The sequence below is a fragment of the Balaenoptera ricei genome, chromosome 3 (genome assembly GCF_028023285.1).
Source record: "Balaenoptera ricei isolate mBalRic1 chromosome 3, mBalRic1.hap2, whole genome shotgun sequence".
In the NCBI taxonomy this organism is placed as follows: Eukaryota; Metazoa; Chordata; class Mammalia; order Artiodactyla; family Balaenopteridae; genus Balaenoptera; species Balaenoptera ricei.
Window position 1 is genome coordinate 172,785,744 of NC_082641.1, and position 18,451 is coordinate 172,804,194.

General features: G+C 52.8%; 2 protein-coding genes across 3 annotated transcripts; one reads left to right on the top strand and one right to left on the bottom strand.

Annotated features, from left to right (window-relative positions):
- Nucleotides 1-2,291: 2,291 nt before the first annotated feature.
- On the bottom strand, nucleotides 2,292-10,980 carry FARSA (phenylalanyl-tRNA synthetase subunit alpha). Of its 2 annotated transcripts, none has more exons than XM_059918252.1 (13): nucleotides 10,791-10,980; nucleotides 8,833-8,970; nucleotides 8,648-8,746; nucleotides 8,441-8,559; nucleotides 7,293-7,385; nucleotides 7,079-7,207; nucleotides 6,887-7,002; nucleotides 4,299-4,383; nucleotides 4,088-4,187; nucleotides 3,827-3,995; nucleotides 3,640-3,717; nucleotides 3,363-3,477; nucleotides 2,292-2,685 (listed from the first exon to the last, which is right to left on the bottom strand). In XM_059918252.1, the coding sequence occupies exons 1-13, from the start codon at nucleotides 10,935-10,937 to the stop codon at nucleotides 2,547-2,549; spliced, it is 1,527 nt and encodes a 508-aa protein (XP_059774235.1). In that variant the 5' UTR covers nucleotides 10,938-10,980; the 3' UTR covers nucleotides 2,292-2,546. The 2 variants fall into 2 exon arrangements, with proteins under 2 accessions (XP_059774235.1, XP_059774236.1); XM_059918253.1 differs by having other exon boundaries at nucleotides 10,796-10,884.
- A 3,397-nt stretch (nucleotides 10,981-14,377) lies between these two features.
- On the top strand, nucleotides 14,378-18,300 carry CALR (calreticulin). The gene is made up of 9 exons (XM_059918254.1): nucleotides 14,378-14,552; nucleotides 14,920-15,021; nucleotides 15,206-15,409; nucleotides 15,859-15,953; nucleotides 16,043-16,252; nucleotides 16,335-16,448; nucleotides 16,532-16,675; nucleotides 17,308-17,400; nucleotides 17,486-18,300. The coding sequence occupies exons 1-9, from the start codon at nucleotides 14,462-14,464 to the stop codon at nucleotides 17,684-17,686; spliced, it is 1,254 nt and encodes a 417-aa protein (XP_059774237.1). The 5' UTR covers nucleotides 14,378-14,461; the 3' UTR covers nucleotides 17,687-18,300.
- Nucleotides 18,301-18,451: the final 151 nt, after the last annotated feature.

Below are 18,451 nucleotides of genomic sequence, written 5' to 3' on the forward strand. Positions count from 1 at the left end.
GGCGAGCAGGGCTTGGGGGAAGCAGTGGGTGAAGGATGAAGGGTTGGGACTTGGTCCCAACTGACTGGGAAGCAGGTGGAGCTCCTCGTTGGGACACCTGTCACCGTGTTCATGAAAGGGAGACAGTGGGAATCTGCTCACAATGCTCGGCCCTTCTGTGCAGGGCTCTGTCCCTGGCCACACACTAGAGCACACACCTTTACACCTACGTTCTGGAGAACTGGTTTTCAATCTGGGATCTTACCAATGGGGCAATGGGGGTGATCATTAAACTGCCACTCACTCTCAAAACCCATCTTGGTCTAGTAGCAAGGCGATAAAATCTAAAACATGAGACTATTATAAGGGTTTCAGGGATAAACATTTGGAACACATTAAGAGTTTAATAAACAGTGGCTAACAGTATCTTGTGGCAAAGCTACAAGTTAAACGAGATGCATCTTCCTGCAGCATCAGATTTGAAGATTTGAGTATTATCTACTGGGAAAAATCTCAGACTTGCTTTTAAGCATGCATACACAAACACACGGCACCAAACCAAAACAAAGGCAATACAGAAGATGCAGGATGATTTTTATGGTGCATGGTCTGTGTAACATTTGAAAACATGCAAATTGAAACCATGTCTTGTTAAAGTGACACACGTAAGTAGCAACAGTTTAAAAGCACATGAGAATGATAAATACCAAATTCAGGAGGCGGCAACCTTAGTGGGCTGGGGGCAAAAGAAACTAGGACAAGCTCATAGGGTCTTCAAACCATTAGTCGCACAGATCTAAAAAGTGAAAGATCCAAAGCAAATATAATCTATGGTCAGATTCAAATGAACTAGGGGTGGATTCTTGGGTGTTTGCTGTATTATATTATATATGCTTCACCGTCATCAGCCTTTACTTTTTACATGGCTTCTTCCCCTCCCTCCGTTTCTTTATCTGTTCATCCTGTCTCTCATGCCTCCCCAGGTCCCTCCCCACCCCCACCCCACGTCAGCTCCTGAAGGCAGGGACCTGAGCCAGCTTTGCCCACTGCTGGGTCTTCAGCTCATGAACGCTGCTGGCACTTGAGATGCACGTTTCAAACTATTACATTTAGAACAGATAGACAACAAGGTCCTAATGTATAGCACAGGAAGCTATATTGAATATCCTGTGATAAACCACAGTGGAAAAGGATATTAAAAAAGAATGTCTGTATGTGTATAACTGGGTCACTTTGCTGTACAGCAGAGATCGACACAGCATTGCAAATCAACCATACCTCAATAAAAAAAACCTAAAAAAAAAAGGTGTACATTTATTGAATGAAGGAATATTTTTCTGTATTCCTGGATTATTTAATTTGAAGTAAATAAACAAAAGATTTGAGTGAGGAGCCCTTGGAAGATTGGTGCCCCCAGGCCCTGGGACCAGCAAAACCCATGGCCTCAGCTGACTGCCGACTGCCCTGGGTATAAAAGTGGCCTCATGGTTACATAAAAAATTGTCTATGTTTCCAAAAGCGTGCTGCCCCTGAAGATCTGGGCTGAGCGACGTGGTGACTGGGATTGGCTTTAAAATATTCCCATAGAAACAGTGTGAGATCCTGCTCACTGTTCAGTGTGAGTGGTGGGTTCCTGCAGCTTTATGCTACTCATTCATCTCTATTCTGGGCTCATTTGAAATCCTTGAGAGGTTTTTTTTTTTTTTTAAGAGTAGTTTTTTAGGGGGAGGAGAAAGGGATGAATGTGTGGAGCACAGAGGACTTTCAGAGCAGTGAAAATACTCTCTATGATGCCATAATAATGAATGAATACATGTCATCATACGTTTGTCCAAACCTACATACAACACAGGGAATCAACTGTAATGTAAACTATGGACTTTGAGTCATTATGATGTGTCAAGGCAGGGGGTTTATAGGAAATCTCTTTACCTTCCACTCAATTTTGCTATGAACCTAAAACTGCTCTTAAAAAAACAAAAAGGGCAGCTTTAAAGGCTTAGCTTGCTATACGCCCCACCCCACCAATGCTGGCTCCCAGTTGGTGGGAATGCTGGCTCCTGGGGCCCCGACACCCGCCTTGGCCTCCCCTTCCCCAATGCCCCTTCCACAGGGGTAGGGGGTTCTGTTCCCTTCACCTAGAAGAGACCTGGCACCAGGAGGTAAATCAGTAAACGCGTGATGGAGCTAGTCTTCCCTGGTGGGATCTGGCTCAGGCTGGCCAGGAGTTCCTGAGGATCCAAGACCTCCAACCCACCACGCCTCACACCGAGGGCTCCAGCACCCCTCCACCCCTAAGGAAAGGCACCAGATGAGGGCAAGTGCCCACTTTATTAGCCAGCAGCTGGTCTGCAGGGCTCCCCAAGGCCCACCCTCACAGGTGGACAACAGAATGAACCTGTTAGCCGCTCCCCTGTCCCTGGGACCCTGGGGCCAGTGGGGAAGAGGAGATACCAGGGGCAGGGGGACTGGCCTCACAGAGGCCTCGTAAATACAAGGGGGTCACTGGCAGAGATGCAAAGGGCAGCAGGGTCTTGGGGAAGGCGGCCTATCCAGGGCGGTTCGTGTCATGCAGCCTCCTGTGTCGACGGGGGCCCCCGTTCGGCGTCTAGGCGGCACAGGGGACTGTCGTACACCATCTGCAGGTTCACCTTGTGGCCCACCAGCTCCCGGATATTGTTGATGCCATATTTGATCATTGTCGGGCTTGGGAGGGGGGACATGACATGGTTTAACACAAGGTCAGGTCATGCTCTCTTCTGATCAGAACCTCTCTTACCACCTTCCTTGAGTAAAAGCCCAAGTCCTCCCTGGGGCTCAAAAGGCCCTGCTCAATCTGTCCTGTCACCTCCTCACCCTCATCTCCTCCCACTCTCCACCTTCACTCACTCATTCCCTCCAACCACACTGGCCTCCTTAGTGTTCTCCAAACACAGCAGGCCCGCTCCAGCCTCAGGGCCTTTGCACTGGCTATTCCCTCTGCCTGGAACGCCGTTCCCCAGATATCCTCACGGCTTACCAATTCACCCACCTTCAGTCTTTGCTCAGATGCCACCTCCTCTGAGAGGCCTTCCCTGACATCTCCTTAGCCTTCCCTGCTGTGCTTTCTCTGTAACACTGCTTTTGGACATACTTTAAGCTTTACTTGTTGAGTTATTTATCTCACTAATTATCATCCTCTTTGTTCCACTAGCACCCCTGGCTTTATGAAAGTAGAGATGTGTATGTCATAATCACAGCACAGGACTCAGTACACAGCAGGTGCTCACTAAGGGTTTCTCAAATGAATGAACGAATGGATGGGGCTGAAAGTCTGCAGGCCCCCACGCCTGGCAAGCCACCTGAGTAAGGCAGCCAACACCCTAAGTGGTCTGGGTACTCACCGCTCAAGGGAGAGGCCCCAGGCAATGACTGACACGTTCTCGGGGAGCCCCATGGGCAGCAGCATCTCAGGGCGGAAGATCCCGGAGTTTCCAACCTCCACCCACTTCTTCAGGCCTGTGAAGGCAGGAGAAGGATGGGGCGGCTTGTGTGGGTGATACTGGGCCTGGCAGTTAGCTCGGGAGGTGGGGTGTGGGCTTGGCAGTGACAGGGACCTGGGCTGAGCCGTGGGCAGCCTGAGACCTCCCTCCCTGTCCCAGTACGGGGTTCCACCCTGACCTTGGTGGTAGCTGAACACTTCCATGCTGGGCTCAGTGTAGGGGTTGTAGGTCGGCTTGAAACGCAGCTGGGTGATACCTGGGTGGGGAGGCAGCCAAACAGAGCGGTGGGGGGGGGGGCAAAGGGGGAGGGTGAGGCTGACGACCAAGGCATCCTCCTGCTTGCCCACCCCAGCCCGCCTGCTTACCCAGCTTGGTGAAGAACTCCCGCAGGATGCCCATGAGGTGGCCTAGCGTGAGGCCGTGGTCAGCCACGACGCCCTCGATCTGGTGGAACTCGGCCAGGTGCGTGGCATCCAGGGTCTCATTCCGGAACACACGGTCAATGGAGAAGTACTTGGCCGCTGTGAAGGGCTTCTGGAGGTGAGAGGCAGGCCAGGCCCGGGCATGGGTGAGAAGGTCAGGATGACAGCCCTGCCCCCTCCAACGCTGCCCAAGCCCCGCCACACCTTCTGGGCCAGGCGGTAGAGGGCGCGGGCGCTGGCCGACGTGGTGTGGGTGCGCAGTAGGTTTTTCCGAGCCTCGTCCAGTTTCCAGTTGTACTTGTACCTTCAGAGGGACATACAGGAAGTCCATGATGCAGCTCTCGGCCCCCAACCTCTTTCCCCCGACACCCCTGGGTGTCCTGCCCAGGACCCAAAGTCCTGGGTCCTGCCTTACCCCTGTGAGCCGTAGCCGCCCTGAGAGTGGGTCCGCTTGACGCGATGGACGTAGTCCATTGGGAGCTGCTGGGCCTGGGCTGGATCTGGGCAGGACAGAGCAACATCTGGTCAGTCAAGGAGCATTTCTCAAATAGCCACCGCACTGAAAACAGATAGTGACACAGGCAGCTCCCTCCCCCACCCTCCACAGCTGCCAGAGGGTACCTGGGAACACCTGAGTCAGTCACAACTGTCCTCTGCCCGGAACCTTCCGTGGTCCCATTTCCTTTTTTTTTTGGCCATGCCGCACAGCTTGCAGGACTTAGTTCCCCAACCAGGGATTGAACCTGCACCCTAGGCAGTGAAAGCACAGAGTCCTAACCACTGGACCGCCAGGGAATTCTCTCCTCCCACTCCTAACTGATCACTTCCTCCAGCCACAGGGCTTCCCTGCTGATCTGTGAGCACACCAGGCATGTGCCAGCCTCAGGGCCTTTGCACTGGCCATTCCCTTTGCCTGGAACTTTCCTTCCCCAGGCATAGCTCCCTCCCTGACCTCCTTCCATCTTTGCTTAAGCAGCCTTCATTTTATTTTATTATTATTTTAAAAAATATTTTATTTATCTTATTTATTTGGTTGCATCGGGTCTTGGTTGCAGCAGGCATGCTCCTTAGTTGCGGCAGGTGTGCTCCTTAGTTGTGGCTCGCCAGCTCCTTAGTTGCAGCATGCGAACTCTTAGTTGCGGCATGCACGTGGGATCTAGTTCCCTCACCAGGGACCGAACCCAGGCCCGCTGCATTGGGAGCACGGACTTTTTTTTTTAAATTAATTTATTTTTGGCTGCGTTGCGTCTTCATTGCTGTGCGTGGGCTTTCTCTGGCTGAGGCGAGCGCGGGCTTCTCATTGAGGTGGCTTCTCTTGCTGCGGAGCACGGGCTCTAGGCGCGCGGGCTTCAGTAGTTGTGGCATGCAGGCTCAGTAGTCGTGGCTTGCAGGCTCTAGAGTGCAGGCTCAGTAGTTGCGGCGCACGGGCTTAGTTGCTCAGCGGCATGTGGTATCTTCCCGGACCAGGGATTGAACCCGTGTCCCCTGCGGTGGCAGGCGGACTCTTAACCACTGCGCCACCAGGGAAGTCCCAAGCAGCCTGTATTTAATTAATTAATTTATTTTTAAATAAATTTATTTTATTTATTTTTGGCTATGTTGGGTCTTCGTTGCTGTGCACGGGCTTTCTCTAGTTGTGGTGAGCAGGGGCTACTCTTCGTTGCAGTGCGCGAGCTTCTCATTGCGGTGGCTTCTCTTGTTGCGGAGCACGGGCTCTGGGCATGCGGACTTCAGTAGTTGTGGCTCATGGGCTCTAGAGCGCAGGCTTAGTAGTTGTGGCACACGGGCTTAGTAGCTCCGCGGCATGTGGGATCTTCCTGGACCAGGGCTCGAACCCGCGTCCCCTGCATTGGCAGGCGGATTCTTAACCACTGTGCCACCAGGGAAGCCCGCAGCCTTTATTTTAAATTGACAGTGTGCTCCCCCCACAACATAATGTCAATTCCCCCATCGCATTTACTGCCATCTTGCATCGCCGTGTTTACAGCTTACTCAGAATTAAATGCATATCTCGCCCAACCAGGATATGCGGGTCTCATCAAGGCAAGGATTTGTGTCTCATTCATGGCTGTGACCCAGGTGTTTCACAGAGACTTTGGCACACAGGAGCTCAGTCATTGGTGCAGACTCTATGCTGCACGAATGTGCAAGTTCTTATGATTCCCTTCCAGAGACACAATTTTAGTGCACGTGAAAAGCCTGACATCAAATCCCAGCTCCACCGCCTATAAGCTGTGACCCTGGGCAAGTGATGTCCCCTCTCTGAGACCTAATTTCCTCACTTGCAAAACAGGGCTAACAGTCTACTTCCTATAGTTGATGGAAAGATTAGGACAGTGACAGCTAAGTTTTATATATATTTTTTTCTTTTTCTTTTTTTTTGCTCACACTACATGGCATGTGGAACTTCCCTGACAAGGGATCAAACCTGCGCCCCCCTGCAGCGGAAGCGGAGAGTCCTAACCACTGGACCACCAGGGAAGTCCCACGGCTCAGCAAGTTTTGGATGCTGAAATGATGACAATGGCGCTGTTGCTCCTGGCCAGGTAACAGGCACCCAACAGCCTCATCTGCCCTGCTGGTGGGGGAAACAACAACCATTTTGGAAAGGCATTCAATTTCAGAGAGTACTAAGGACTGTGGAAGAAAGAAAGAACTGGGAAGCAATGTTGAAGACTAGCAGTGAGGAGCTTTTAGAACTTGGGGGGACAAGGGCATGTCAGGGTGGCCTCTCTGAGGTGACATGTGAGCAGAGGCTTCATGCCAGAGCCTGCCATGAAGACCTGGGAGAAGACAGTTCTCGGCAGAAGCCACAGCACGGGCAAAGGCCCTGAGGTGGGCAGGAGGGGAGGTGGAAGAAGATCACAGAAGTTGATGATAGCGGCTCACACAGGTTTGTCGGCCACACTGAGGAGGATGGAGTTTATCCTGTAAAGTGGTACGCCACCCCTAAAGGCTCTGCCCAGGCCTGGCACCTCTGATGGCGCGGCGGGGCCCACCCACCTCGCAGGAAGAAGGTGTCATGCTGGTCCCGTGCTGGGTGCTGCTGGGGCTGGAAGAGTGCGTCAAAGTTCCAGAAGGAGCTCTCAATGTAATTGTCGGTCGGCATCTCGGTGAACCTGGTGGGAGACACAGCCTGACTGCCCTGCCTGTGCCCAGCAGCGGGGCTGGCCCCACCCCCGGCCCCGTGCTTACCCCATCTCCAGGAAGATCTGCCGGAACTGGGTGCGGACCTTGAGCAGGGGGTGCAGGTGGCCGCTGTCAGGGAGGACGCCATGGGCCGAGAAATTGTAGGGCTTGAAGGGCCGGTCCCGCCAGGAGCCACTATGGGGGGATGAAGGGTACATGGGTGTGGTGGGGGCTGCCTACCACACCCTCATCGGCCCCCAACTCTGGGGCTACCCCCTACCTGGAGATCATCTCTGGGCTCAGCTCTGTTTCCTGCTTGGAGATGCTGGTGCTAAAGGCACTGCCTTTGCTCACCCAGTAGGTCTTCAGGGTCCTGAGGCCAGAGGAAAACGCTGTTACCTCCTCCAAGTGGTTTCCCTTGACCTCCCATCTGATGCTGACCCCAAAGTCACCCACCAAGTCACTCTGCTGTATTTTCTTCCTGACACTTACCATCTCCGGAATCCTCTTAGCTGGCCCCAACCTACATCCCTATGTTCATGCAGTTACTCATTCAACAAACATTTACTGAGAACCTACTGTGTACCAGGGCCTATTCAAGGCACTAAGCATATAGCTGGGAGTGATAATAACAGGTCAAGTTTAGAGAGTTTATTCCATACTAGGCTCTGTTCCATAAAATCACCCCATAATCCTGTGTGAAAAGGAACCATTTTACACCTGTGTAAAAAGAAGCCTGGAAAGATCAGGTGACTTGGTCAAGGTCACACAGCTAGCATATGGCAGGGCTGGGACTTGAATCAGGCAGCCCCGCTCCAGTCTGCCTTTTTTTTTTTTTTTTTTTTGGCCACGCCATGCACATGGGATCTTAGTTCCCCAACCAGGGATCGAACCCAGGCCTCCTGCGGTGGAAGCTCAGAGTCCTAACCACTGGACCACCAGGGAATTCCCAGTTTGCGTTCTTATAACTGCTAGGCCACTGCTACGTCTGCTCAAAGGAGTCGTCAGCTCTGTGAGGGCAGAGCCCCCAGCAGGTCCCAGCAGTCATAAACTTTCAGACAGTGCTTAGGACTGTAAAGGAAGCAAACCGGGCACAAGGGATGGAGACCAGGAGTGAGGAACTTTTATGGAATTCGAAGGGAGGAAAGGGTGTCAGGGTGGCCTCTCTAAGGGGACACGTGAGCAGAGGTTTGATGTCAGAACGTGCTTTGAAGAAGAGCAGGCAGATCTTTCCCGGCAGAAGGCACAGCAGAGGCAAAGGCCCTGACGTGGCACGAGCCTGGCGTGTGTGCTCGACAACCACAGTGTGAAGGGAGGCTGGGAGGAGACTGATGGCACCCTGGCCCAGTGTGGGCAGAATGGCTCCCCTTCTGCTCCAGGGCCATGCAGGTGACACAGGTGTGAGCCTGGGGGGTGGCACCCACTCACGCTTCAGTCAGCAGCTTCCTCTTCCTGAGCTCGCTCCTCTCCTTCTCTCCCAGCTTCTCGGCCCGTCCACCCTGGACCAGCTGGAGCCGCCGCTGCACCTCATCTTCCACGCTATCCACCTGCCACAGCGATGGGCGTGAGGGGCCGTGAGGGCAGGGGGCCCCCCTGTCCGACCACCCGTCCAACCACCGCCCGGCAGGGACTCACCACTCTGAACACCCGGGGTCCGTCAGCAGCACTCTTGTCCACTCGGATCCACTTGTTGGACATGGCCTTGCTGAAGCCCACCTTGCCACTGGGCAGTCGCTGTGGGAGCAAGGCTGCAGTGAGGGGGGCACAAGGGTCGCCCTCATCCCAACACCTCCCTAGGCCCTGCCCACTCAGACTCCTACCATGAGCTCGCTCTGGGGCAGGCCCTCTGGGGGGACGCTGCGAAACACCCGGGCCTCATGGCTGCCCTCCCGGGCAATCTCCTCGCCCTCAGCGGTAAGCTCCCAGCGCTTGGTGGAGCGCAGCTCAGCCTCGATTATCTGTAGGAAAACAGGGGGACACGGGCAGGGACAGCGTTCAGATCCAGGCACCCCCTTGCCGCAGCACTGGGGATGCGGGTCAAAGAACAGCCTGTGATGTCAACTTTGCCTCTCGGCTGTACCACTTCCCAGCGGAGTGATCTCGCCTCGTTGAGCCTCAGCAGATCTTTTGTGACACGGGAAAAATGACAAAAATGATTCACACCTCCCAGGGTCAGGTAAAGTACTGAGGGTATTACCTGCCTGGCAAAGAACAAATCCTATCACTTTTGAACCTGGGAAAGATTTTTTTAAAGTCTCAGGTGAAATGATTTATTTCCACACTTACATGCATCTCAGTGTAGCCAGATGTCACAGAAGAACCCAGGCTGTCCACATTACACACAGGAACCCTAGGCTCCCCTTTCATTCTAATTCCTAGCTCTGTTCCTCTCTTGTCATGCGACCTTGGGAAAGTTGCTTAACGTCCCTGGGCAAATTTTCTTATCCATGAGAGAAGAGTGTGGTGGGCTCTACCTCAGAGAGTTGTTTTGAGTAACTAGGAAGGATGCAGAGCGCTTAGTATGCAGCAAACGCTGCATAAATATAACTACTACTACATTAATATCATCGTCATCATCTTTACAATGAACCACACTAAACTGCCACTACTTAATCCTCAGTAGCCTACACAAATGTCACTTTCACATCAATCAAGGTACTGTCACCCCATACACCATAGTTTCAATCCCTTTCTGCACTGACGACCTCAGGCTTCAAATCCAGGTTTGCCTGTTCCTTCTAGTGTCACTGATCAAGATTCTGACCAGTGCTTAGAAGTTGTCACATCTGCAATATGGGGATAATAACAGTGCCGTCTACTGAAGGTCACATCAAATATTGGATGAGGAATAAATCTGAGACCAGAGCAGGGCACATCATGTAAGTTTGATGTTTTCAGCTATGTGTTTTGAGTCCTAGCCTCATGGATCCAGCCTGCTGGGTGACCCACGGGTCTGTCAGCATCCTCCCCCTCTGGCTCCATCACCCTTCCCTTGTCCAAGCCAGAAGGCTGGGCTTCATCCGAGCTACCCCTACCTTTCCATGAACCTTATTTCATTCCTTCACCTGAATCCCTTCTCCATTCCAGCTGCCTCCCTACAGCCAGGGACCATACCCTGTAGTTTGGGGATGTGCCAGCCTCTGCCATTGTCCCCTTGCCTCCAGTCCTGCTCGCACCAATCCTTCCCAAGAGTGATGTAGGAGTACGCACATCTCATTGGCTCTAGCTCCTGCCATGGTCCCCCCAGTACCCCTGTGAGATAAAGACCTGCAAGGCCTCGCAAAATCTGGCTCTGCTGGGTCTCTCTCACCACCTGTGCCACCCCCCTACCCCACTGATCCTTAAAGTGCCATGGCTTTTCTACTCAATGCAGAAACCCGACTCAGCTGTCATCGCCTTTGGGATGCTCTCCCTGATCCTCAAGGCTGGGTCTGCTATCACCTCTGAGTTCCCCGTGCTTCCTCCATCACTCCGGTCACTTGAGTATATCCATTATACCGCAGCCTGCGTGAAGGCAGCGACTGCGTCTTTCTCGTCCACCATTCTCCTCTCCACCCCCTCAACACTGATCATGCCTCAATGGACGTTTACTGCATGAGGAACATCCGTACGCCGGGGCCCTCACTCGTTCCTGACTCCCCGCCTGCGCACCCTGGGCGGGACACATACAATTACTCCTAACCAGGCCTGAGATAATGTGGCCTGGAGGCAGAGCCCTCCTGGCAAGGGAACCGCAGGTGCAAAAGCGAGGAGGCCCGGCATCACCGGCCCAGCTCACCTCACCCAGCGCCTGCAGGCTCTTCACGGCGCCCACCACGGTCTGGTGCTCTACGCCCAGCTCGGCCGCCAGTTCTGCGCTGTCCAGGCCGCCATCGGCCGCCTCCAGCCGCTGAAGCAGCACCTCTGCCACCGGACCATCTGCCATGACTGCTGCCAGAGCGCTCGGCGTGTGCCTGCCGGCGCTCACAACAACCGGAACCGGAACCGGAATCGGCGCCGGGGGGCGTGCAACGTCATCTTGAGTGTGGCAGACCATGTTGCAGGGCTCGGGGTGCCGCCATCTTGAGCGTGTCACTTGAACTTAAGAGGGGGTTAGGCACCCAGTGCTGGCTGGACTGGTGGTTTCTGGTTGACCAGAGAAGTCAAATCAATGCCATCAAAGACAGACTCACAGCATTGTTTTAAGCTTCACCCAGCCCCACCAGCAGGGGCTGTGTGACCTTGTACTTCCGCCTCTCTGGGCCTCAGACAAGTCCTCCCTTAGGGATTCTTTCTTACCCGACAGGAGGGCTGTAGGTGGTGGACTCCAGACATAGTCATCCTGCTGATGTCAACTACTTTTATTTTTTTTATTATCATTTTAAGAATTATTTATTTGGTTGCATTGGGTCTTAAGTTGCAGCTCTCCAGCTCCTTGGTTGCAGCACATGGGCTCCTTAGTTGTGGCTCCAGGGCTCCTTAGTTGCGGCATGCATGTGGCATCTAGTTCCCTGGCCAGGGATCGAACCCAGGCCCCCTGCATTGGGAGCACGGAGTCCTAACCACTGCACCACCAGGGAAGTCCCTGATGTCAACTACTTTTAAATTTTCAAAGGGAGGCTGGGTAGGGACCAACCCTATTATAGAGGGGAGAAGGACTCAATAATAGTTATATTCAAGGTTGCAGCTAACCTGTATGGACGTTCTCCCCTGTGCCCAGCCCAGTGCTAAGTGCTTCAGGTGTCTTACTTCATTTTCCCCAAAACTGTATGATGTAGATACTGATATAATCTACATTTCACAGATGTGAAAACTGAGGCTTGGAGGGTGGTATGCCTTGCCCAAGGTTCTGCAAGGAGCTGGTAGAGAGTGTCAGAAATTATAAACACTCCAGAGCCTGACCCCTCCTGCCCATACCCCTGCTCTGAGAAGACCAATGTCAGGGAAATAATTTGTAGTATAGATCAGTGCTGTCCTATAGAAATATAATTCAAGATACTGGGAATTCCCTGGTGGTCCAGTGGTTAGGACTCCACTATTCCACTGCAGGGGGCACGGGTTTGATCCCTGGTCAGCATGCCGCAGCTTGGCCAAGACAAAACAAAACAAGAAATATATTTTGAGATAGAAATGTAATTTTACACATTTTAGTAGCAACGTTAAAAACAAAAGGGGTGAAATTAATTTGAAGAATTTATAGAAACAAAAATGTCCACATTATCATTTCAACACTTAATATAAAGCTACTAGTGAAATATTTTACATTAGTTTTTCACACTAAGTCTTCAAATTCTGATGTGTATTTTCCACTTACAGCTTAGTTCAGAGCAGCTACATTTCAAAAGCCAATAATCACATGTGGCCAGTGGAGACTACATGAGACAGCACAAGCAGATTCTAATCCCAGATCTGCCATTTTTGTCCCTCAGCCAAATCACTTAATCTTTCTGTGCCTCAGTTTCCTCGCTTGGATGGAAATGATATGAGCCCAGGTTACTATGAGAATTAAGTGAAATAGTACCCACACATGTATGCAATACTTGCTGGTACTAAATTGAGTGTGGACTCTGTGTTAGGTGCTGTTCTAAGCACCTACTCATTTAGCCATCACAACTGTTATTTGAGCCTGGTAAATGCGGTTACTAATATCCCCCAATGCTGGACCTACAGTGAGGTCCTGATAAAAATTCAGAATGCATCCCTCAAAGTCTCTTCTTAGCTTCAAAGCACTTTCCCCATTTTTGCTTATTTAATTCCAGCAAGAGTTCTTCTTTCCTTGCTTCTGTCACACGTCAAGTAGGTTTTAAGCCTGTTCTGTGCCCGGTGCTGCAGGAGACACTGTGGGGTGGGGGGGGGAATGGTGAGGTGAACAAGACAGGCACAGTGTCTACCCTCTGGCAAGAAGCACCTAGCCCATGTGTCCCTGACACATGGTAGAAGGGAGGGAAGGCGGGGGGAAGGTCAGTGGAAGGCCTAGAGTGGTCATCCCAGACTTGGGGGGGGTCCTCGTGGGGGAGGACCAGGTTGGGCAATACTGGATACTGTCTTGGGGAGGGGGCAGAACCCCAACTTCTCCAAGACTCCTCATTCCTCTCTTTTCTGAGTCCCCACCACTAGAGGGGAAGCACCCCCTCCCCACCCTTTTGCCAGGATCCCCCCCTTCAGCAGTTTACTTCCACTTCCCAGGTCCAGAGCCAATTTGCTCAGAGTTTGGGAAAGCCCCAGCTCTCCTTCCTCCTTCCTGCAGCCTAGGGGCAGGGAGCTGGTGTGTCACTTTCAGTCATGTGCCTCTGGCTTCAGAAGAAGGCTCTAGTCTCAGGGGTCCTGGCCACCTCCCTTAGACCTTATCATCCCCACCATCTGTCCCATTTTTTCCCTCCCCAACGGAACCCCCTGCCCTCTCATCTTTAGCCGTTTAATTGCAAAAGCAGGCCGTTTGTGGGAGACCACAAGGCAGTGACCCCTTTCATTTACCGGCTGAGGAGGGGATGGGGGGGTAAAGGACAGGCTGCAATAAGGCGAACAACCGTAGGAGACCCAGCCTATAGTCACAACTTCGAGCCGTTCAGGGCTTCCTTCCCTCTGTCCCAGACATCCCTAAAAGCTTTGAAAGCATTTCTGCCGGCCAGCAGCTGGCCGGGGTCGCTCCTCTTGGCCTTTCAGGAGCTCCTGTGCCTTCAAAGAGGCTAAATGCCTTGCCCCAGCTCACACAGCAGCAGTCCGACAGGCTGCCAGGGAACTAGGGGCCGTATGGAGGAGAGAGCCGGCACTCCCCCCGCAGACCTGCACGGCTCTGGCGCTGGGGTGAAGCGAAGCCCCAGGTCTCGATGCCCTCTGCCCCATCCTGGCGGGGCGGGGGGCGGGAGTTAAGAGAGAGAGAGAGAGAGAAAGAGATGGAGAGAGAGAGGGTCGGAGTGGTGGGGTTCCCCAAATTCAGGGTAGAAAAGGCTAGGAAAACCTTGCCTACCCATCCCTGTAGAGGGGATAAGCGGAGTCGATGCTGGAGCAGGGCCCTAGCTTTAAGCGGCGGCACCTGCACTCGCGCGGATTCTTTAAACGCCTAGATCTCTAGCGCTGCTAGCGGGCGAGGGCGGGGTTGGGCCGAGGTCTGGTCACATGACCTGGCCTGAGGTGCTCGAGGCCCCCACTCCACCGGTGGGCGTCCCCCACAACGCGTGGTCGACCTTCATTGGCCAGTGGTGTAGCCAATAGAAATCGGCCATCTGGGAACCCAGCGTTCCGAGGCACAGCTTAACTTGCTGAGCCCAGAAGGGTCCAATGGAAAGGCAGAGCTGTGGCCACAGACCAATGATAAGGTGGGGGAGGAGGGCCAAGAGACCGGACCAGGTTGGGTTGAGAGGCGGCCGGATATAAAATCGCACGGCTGGCGGCGCCGTCCGTCCCTACTGCAGAGCTACTGCTGGAAGAGCGACTTAAAGGGCCCGCGCGCCGCCGCCCCCTCGGCCCGCCATGCTGCTACCTGTGCTGGTGCTGCTCGGCCTTCTTGGCCTGGCCGCCGCTGAACCCGTCATTTACTTCAAGGAGCAGTTTCTGGACGGAGGTAACGGCTAGTCCCGCCTCGAGGCCGTCCTAACGACGCGGCTGGCCCCGCAGCCCATATCTGCGTGTCGCCTGTAATTACTGCTCAGAGGACCAACATAGTGGCCTTCAGGGACGAGAGCCGCAGGCGATCTTTCCTTCTGCGTCCCTGGGGAGCGGGGAGGGCGCGGCGGCCTTCCGCGGCGGGACTTAGGGTTCGCCCGAGGATCTTTTAAGCCACCAGAGATGTCAAACTAGAGGTTGGGGTGGGGACAGTCGGGGGGAGGGGGAAATCTCCTTCCTTGCCCCCAGCAGTTTATAGCTCCTGGTAGATGTTTGGTGGGGGGTGATCAGCACCGCCTCGCTGACCTGCCCCTTTGGTCCCCTAGATGGGTGGACCGAGCGCTGGATCGAATCCAAACACAAACCGGATTTTGGTAAATTCGTTCTCAGTTCCGGCAAGTTCTACGGTGACCAGGAGAAAGATAAAGGTAAGAGCCCAGGGGTGGGTGCTCAGATCCAGGAGGACTTCCTGGAGGAAGCCCTAGTTACCACACAGTTTGGGTATCCCTAGAAGTAGAACAGGTGGAGGAAGGGAGAGTCGTCTGTATTTCCCATCCTAAGGGTCTCCCGGGGTTTTTGCTGAGCCGTGATCTGACTACCGTTCCTTGCTAGGGCTGCAGACAAGCCAGGATGCCCGGTTTTACGCTCTGTCTGCCAGATTCGAGCCCTTCAGCAATAAGGGTCATACACTGGTGGTGCAGTTCACCGTGAAACACGAACAGAACATCGACTGTGGGGGCGGCTACGTGAAGCTATTTCCAGATGGTCTGGACCAGACAGACATGCATGGAGACTCTGAATACAACATCATGTTTGGTGAGGGGGCCCCACCCTGATGCTGACCTCTGATTAGTTAGAGGGAGTTTGAAATTCCATGAGTTCTTTATAGCCCATGAAAAGTGGTCTTAAGATCATAGAAAACACTTAAACGTTTAGACATTTCTTTGGAGGGGAAGTTGAGAGAATAGTTACAGTTAGTAGCAACTTTCCGCATTGTTATCGTTGATTTAAGACTGCTAATTCGAGCTCTTTTATAAGGTAGGCATTTCCTAATTCTGCAAGTAAAGATACTGAGTTCTAGAGCACTGATTTTTTTTTTTTTTTTTTTAAATCCCCAACCACAGTCCCTTAGAGATATCTGAATTTTGTCTTTTCACCTTGACAGACCTGAGTTTAAGAACCAAGTTTTCTTTTTGTAAATGGGTGGGGAGGTGTTCATAATGGTGGACAGTCTCTAGCTCTGACCGGATCTGCTTCTCATCAAGGCCCGGACATCTGTGGCCCTGGCACCAAGAAGGTTCATGTCATCTTCAACTACAAGGGCAAGAACGTGCTAATCAACAAGGATATCCGTTGCAAGGTGTGCTCTGGGGGTGGTGACAAATGGCTGTCAGGGAAGGCTCAGAGGCCAGCCTGGTGGGCGGGGCACTGATCTCCCACTCTCTTCAGGACGATGAATTCACACACCTGTACACGCTGATTGTGCGGCCTGATAATACCTATGAGGTAAAGATTGACAACAGCCAGGTGGAGTCAGGCTCCTTGGAGGACGATTGGGATTTCTTGCCTCCCAAGAAGATAAAGGATCCTGATGCTGTAAAGCCTGAAGACTGGGACGAGCGAGCCAAGGTTGATGACCCTACAGACTCCAAGCCTGAGGTTGGTTCTTGGGCAGGGGCTCCCCACCATGGAGGGTGTGGAGGACAGCTGGGCCAACTCTGACCTCCTAATGTACCTTCAGGACTGGGACAAGCCTGAGCACATTCCTGACCCCGATGCTAAGAAGCCCGAGGACTGGGATGAAGAGATGGACGGAGAGTGGGAACCACCAGTGATTCAGAACCCAGAGTACAAGGTGAGCCTGGGGCTCTGAGCAGGGCGGTGCACAGTGGGGAACGCACTGATCTCCACTCACCCACCAGTGCACTTCTTCTGCAGGGTGAGTGGAAGCCCCGGCAGATTGACAACCCAGATTACAAGGGCATTTGGATCCACCCAGAGATCGACAACCCTGAGTATTCCCCTGATAGCAACATCTACGCCTATGAAAACTTTGCTGTACTGGGCTTGGATCTATGGCAGGTGAGACATGGAGGGAAGAGAAGGATCCCAGGACCTCAGGTGCTCAGGGTCAACCCAGGAGGAAAGGGACAAAGGAGTTCTGACTCCAAAATGGTGCTTTTTTTTTTTTTAAAGAAATTCCTGGTTTGTCTTTATGGCGTTCTTACAGCACCCACTTTGAAGTTGTACTTACTAACTTCTTGGTACTTTTTCAAGTATCTACGGGAACCAACTCATTTAATTGCCCCCAACAACCTGGAAGGTGGTTAGATAATCCCATTAGAAAATTAGGTTCACAGGGACTGAATTTTTGTCTGTTTTGTTCACCGATGTACCTTCTGCACCTAAGAATGGTGCCTGGCACGTCGTAGGTACTAGAGAAATATTTAAAGAAGGGAGTGAGACCCCTTTTTACAGGTGAAGAAACTGAGGTGCAGAGAGGTGAAGTCACCAGACCGAGGTCATGTAGGCAGGAAATGGCAGAGCTGGGGTTTGAACCCAGGCAGCCTGTTTTTTAACTGCAACATTAAACTGTACCATTGTGTAGTGGTTATGGGAATATGGGCAGGAGACCTTTTCGAGTCCAAGGCCAACAGGTTATATCCCCTCTGACCACCCTTCCGACCACCTGTCTACTCCCCGGCCCCATACAGGTCAAGTCTGGCACCATCTTTGACAACTTCCTCATCACCAACGACGAAGCATACGCTGAGGAGTTTGGCAACGAGACGTGGGGTGTTACGAAGGTGGGACCAGGGTCCAGTCTTGGGCTTGGGGGTGGGCAGGGCTGTCAAGGGAGTCCGGGCCCTGAGGTGTGTGGTTTGCACACAGGCAGCAGAAAAACAAATGAAGGACAAGCAAGACGAAGAGCAGAGGCTAAAGGAGGAGGAGGAGGAGAAGAAGCGCAAGGAAGAGGAGGAGGCAGACAAGGAAGATGAGGAGGACAAGGAGGAGGATGAGGAGGATGAGGATGAGAAAGAGGAAGAGGAGGAGGAAGACACTGCCGCCGGCCAGGCCAAGGATGAGCTGTAGGGGCCACGCCACCGCCTCCAGGGCTGGACTGAGGCCTGAGTGCTCCTGCCGCAGAGCCGGCCGCGCCAAATAATGTCTCTATGAGACTGGAGAACTTTCATTTTTTTCCAGGCGGGTTCCAATTTGGGGTGGATTTTGTTTTTGTTCTCCCCCTCCCTTTTTTTTTTTTTTTAAGTTTTTTTTTTTTTTTTTTTTTTTTAAACTGGTGTTTTGCCTCTGATTCTCTTTCAGCCCTTACCCCTGGCCTTCCATCTTTCTTGATTTGACATCTTTGCTTTCTGCTGTCCCCTTATCTCCCCAGATCCCTTAGTTCCCCTCCAACTTGGGGACTCAGGGTGGGGTGTGGCGTGGAGGAGAAGCCCCAGGCCCAAGATTCCATCTGCTCTCCTTCCTGGATCCCACAGGGGGGTAGGAGAAGAGGGTGGCATCACCAGCCTTCCAGCACTGAGAAAGTATGGGGCTCCTAAGGCCTGAGCTCTGACCTCCCTCTCTCCTTTCTCCCCTGCCCCCAGGACTGGGCCAGTTCCGAGTGGGGCAGCGGGTTCTAGCTCGGCTCATACTGAGAATGTAAGAACTACAAATGCAATTTCTATTAAATTAAGTTTTGTGTCTTCCTCCTGTGTTTCCTTTTGGGGTAGGTGACTCTTAAAGTGGGGCTCATTTTGCAGCCACTACAAGTGTTGGTTGAATGTCCCGTAAGGTTACAGGGGCCCTTGTTTATCCCCAGAACCCCAAACAGGTGGGAAAGAGTATTCTAAGTGCCAT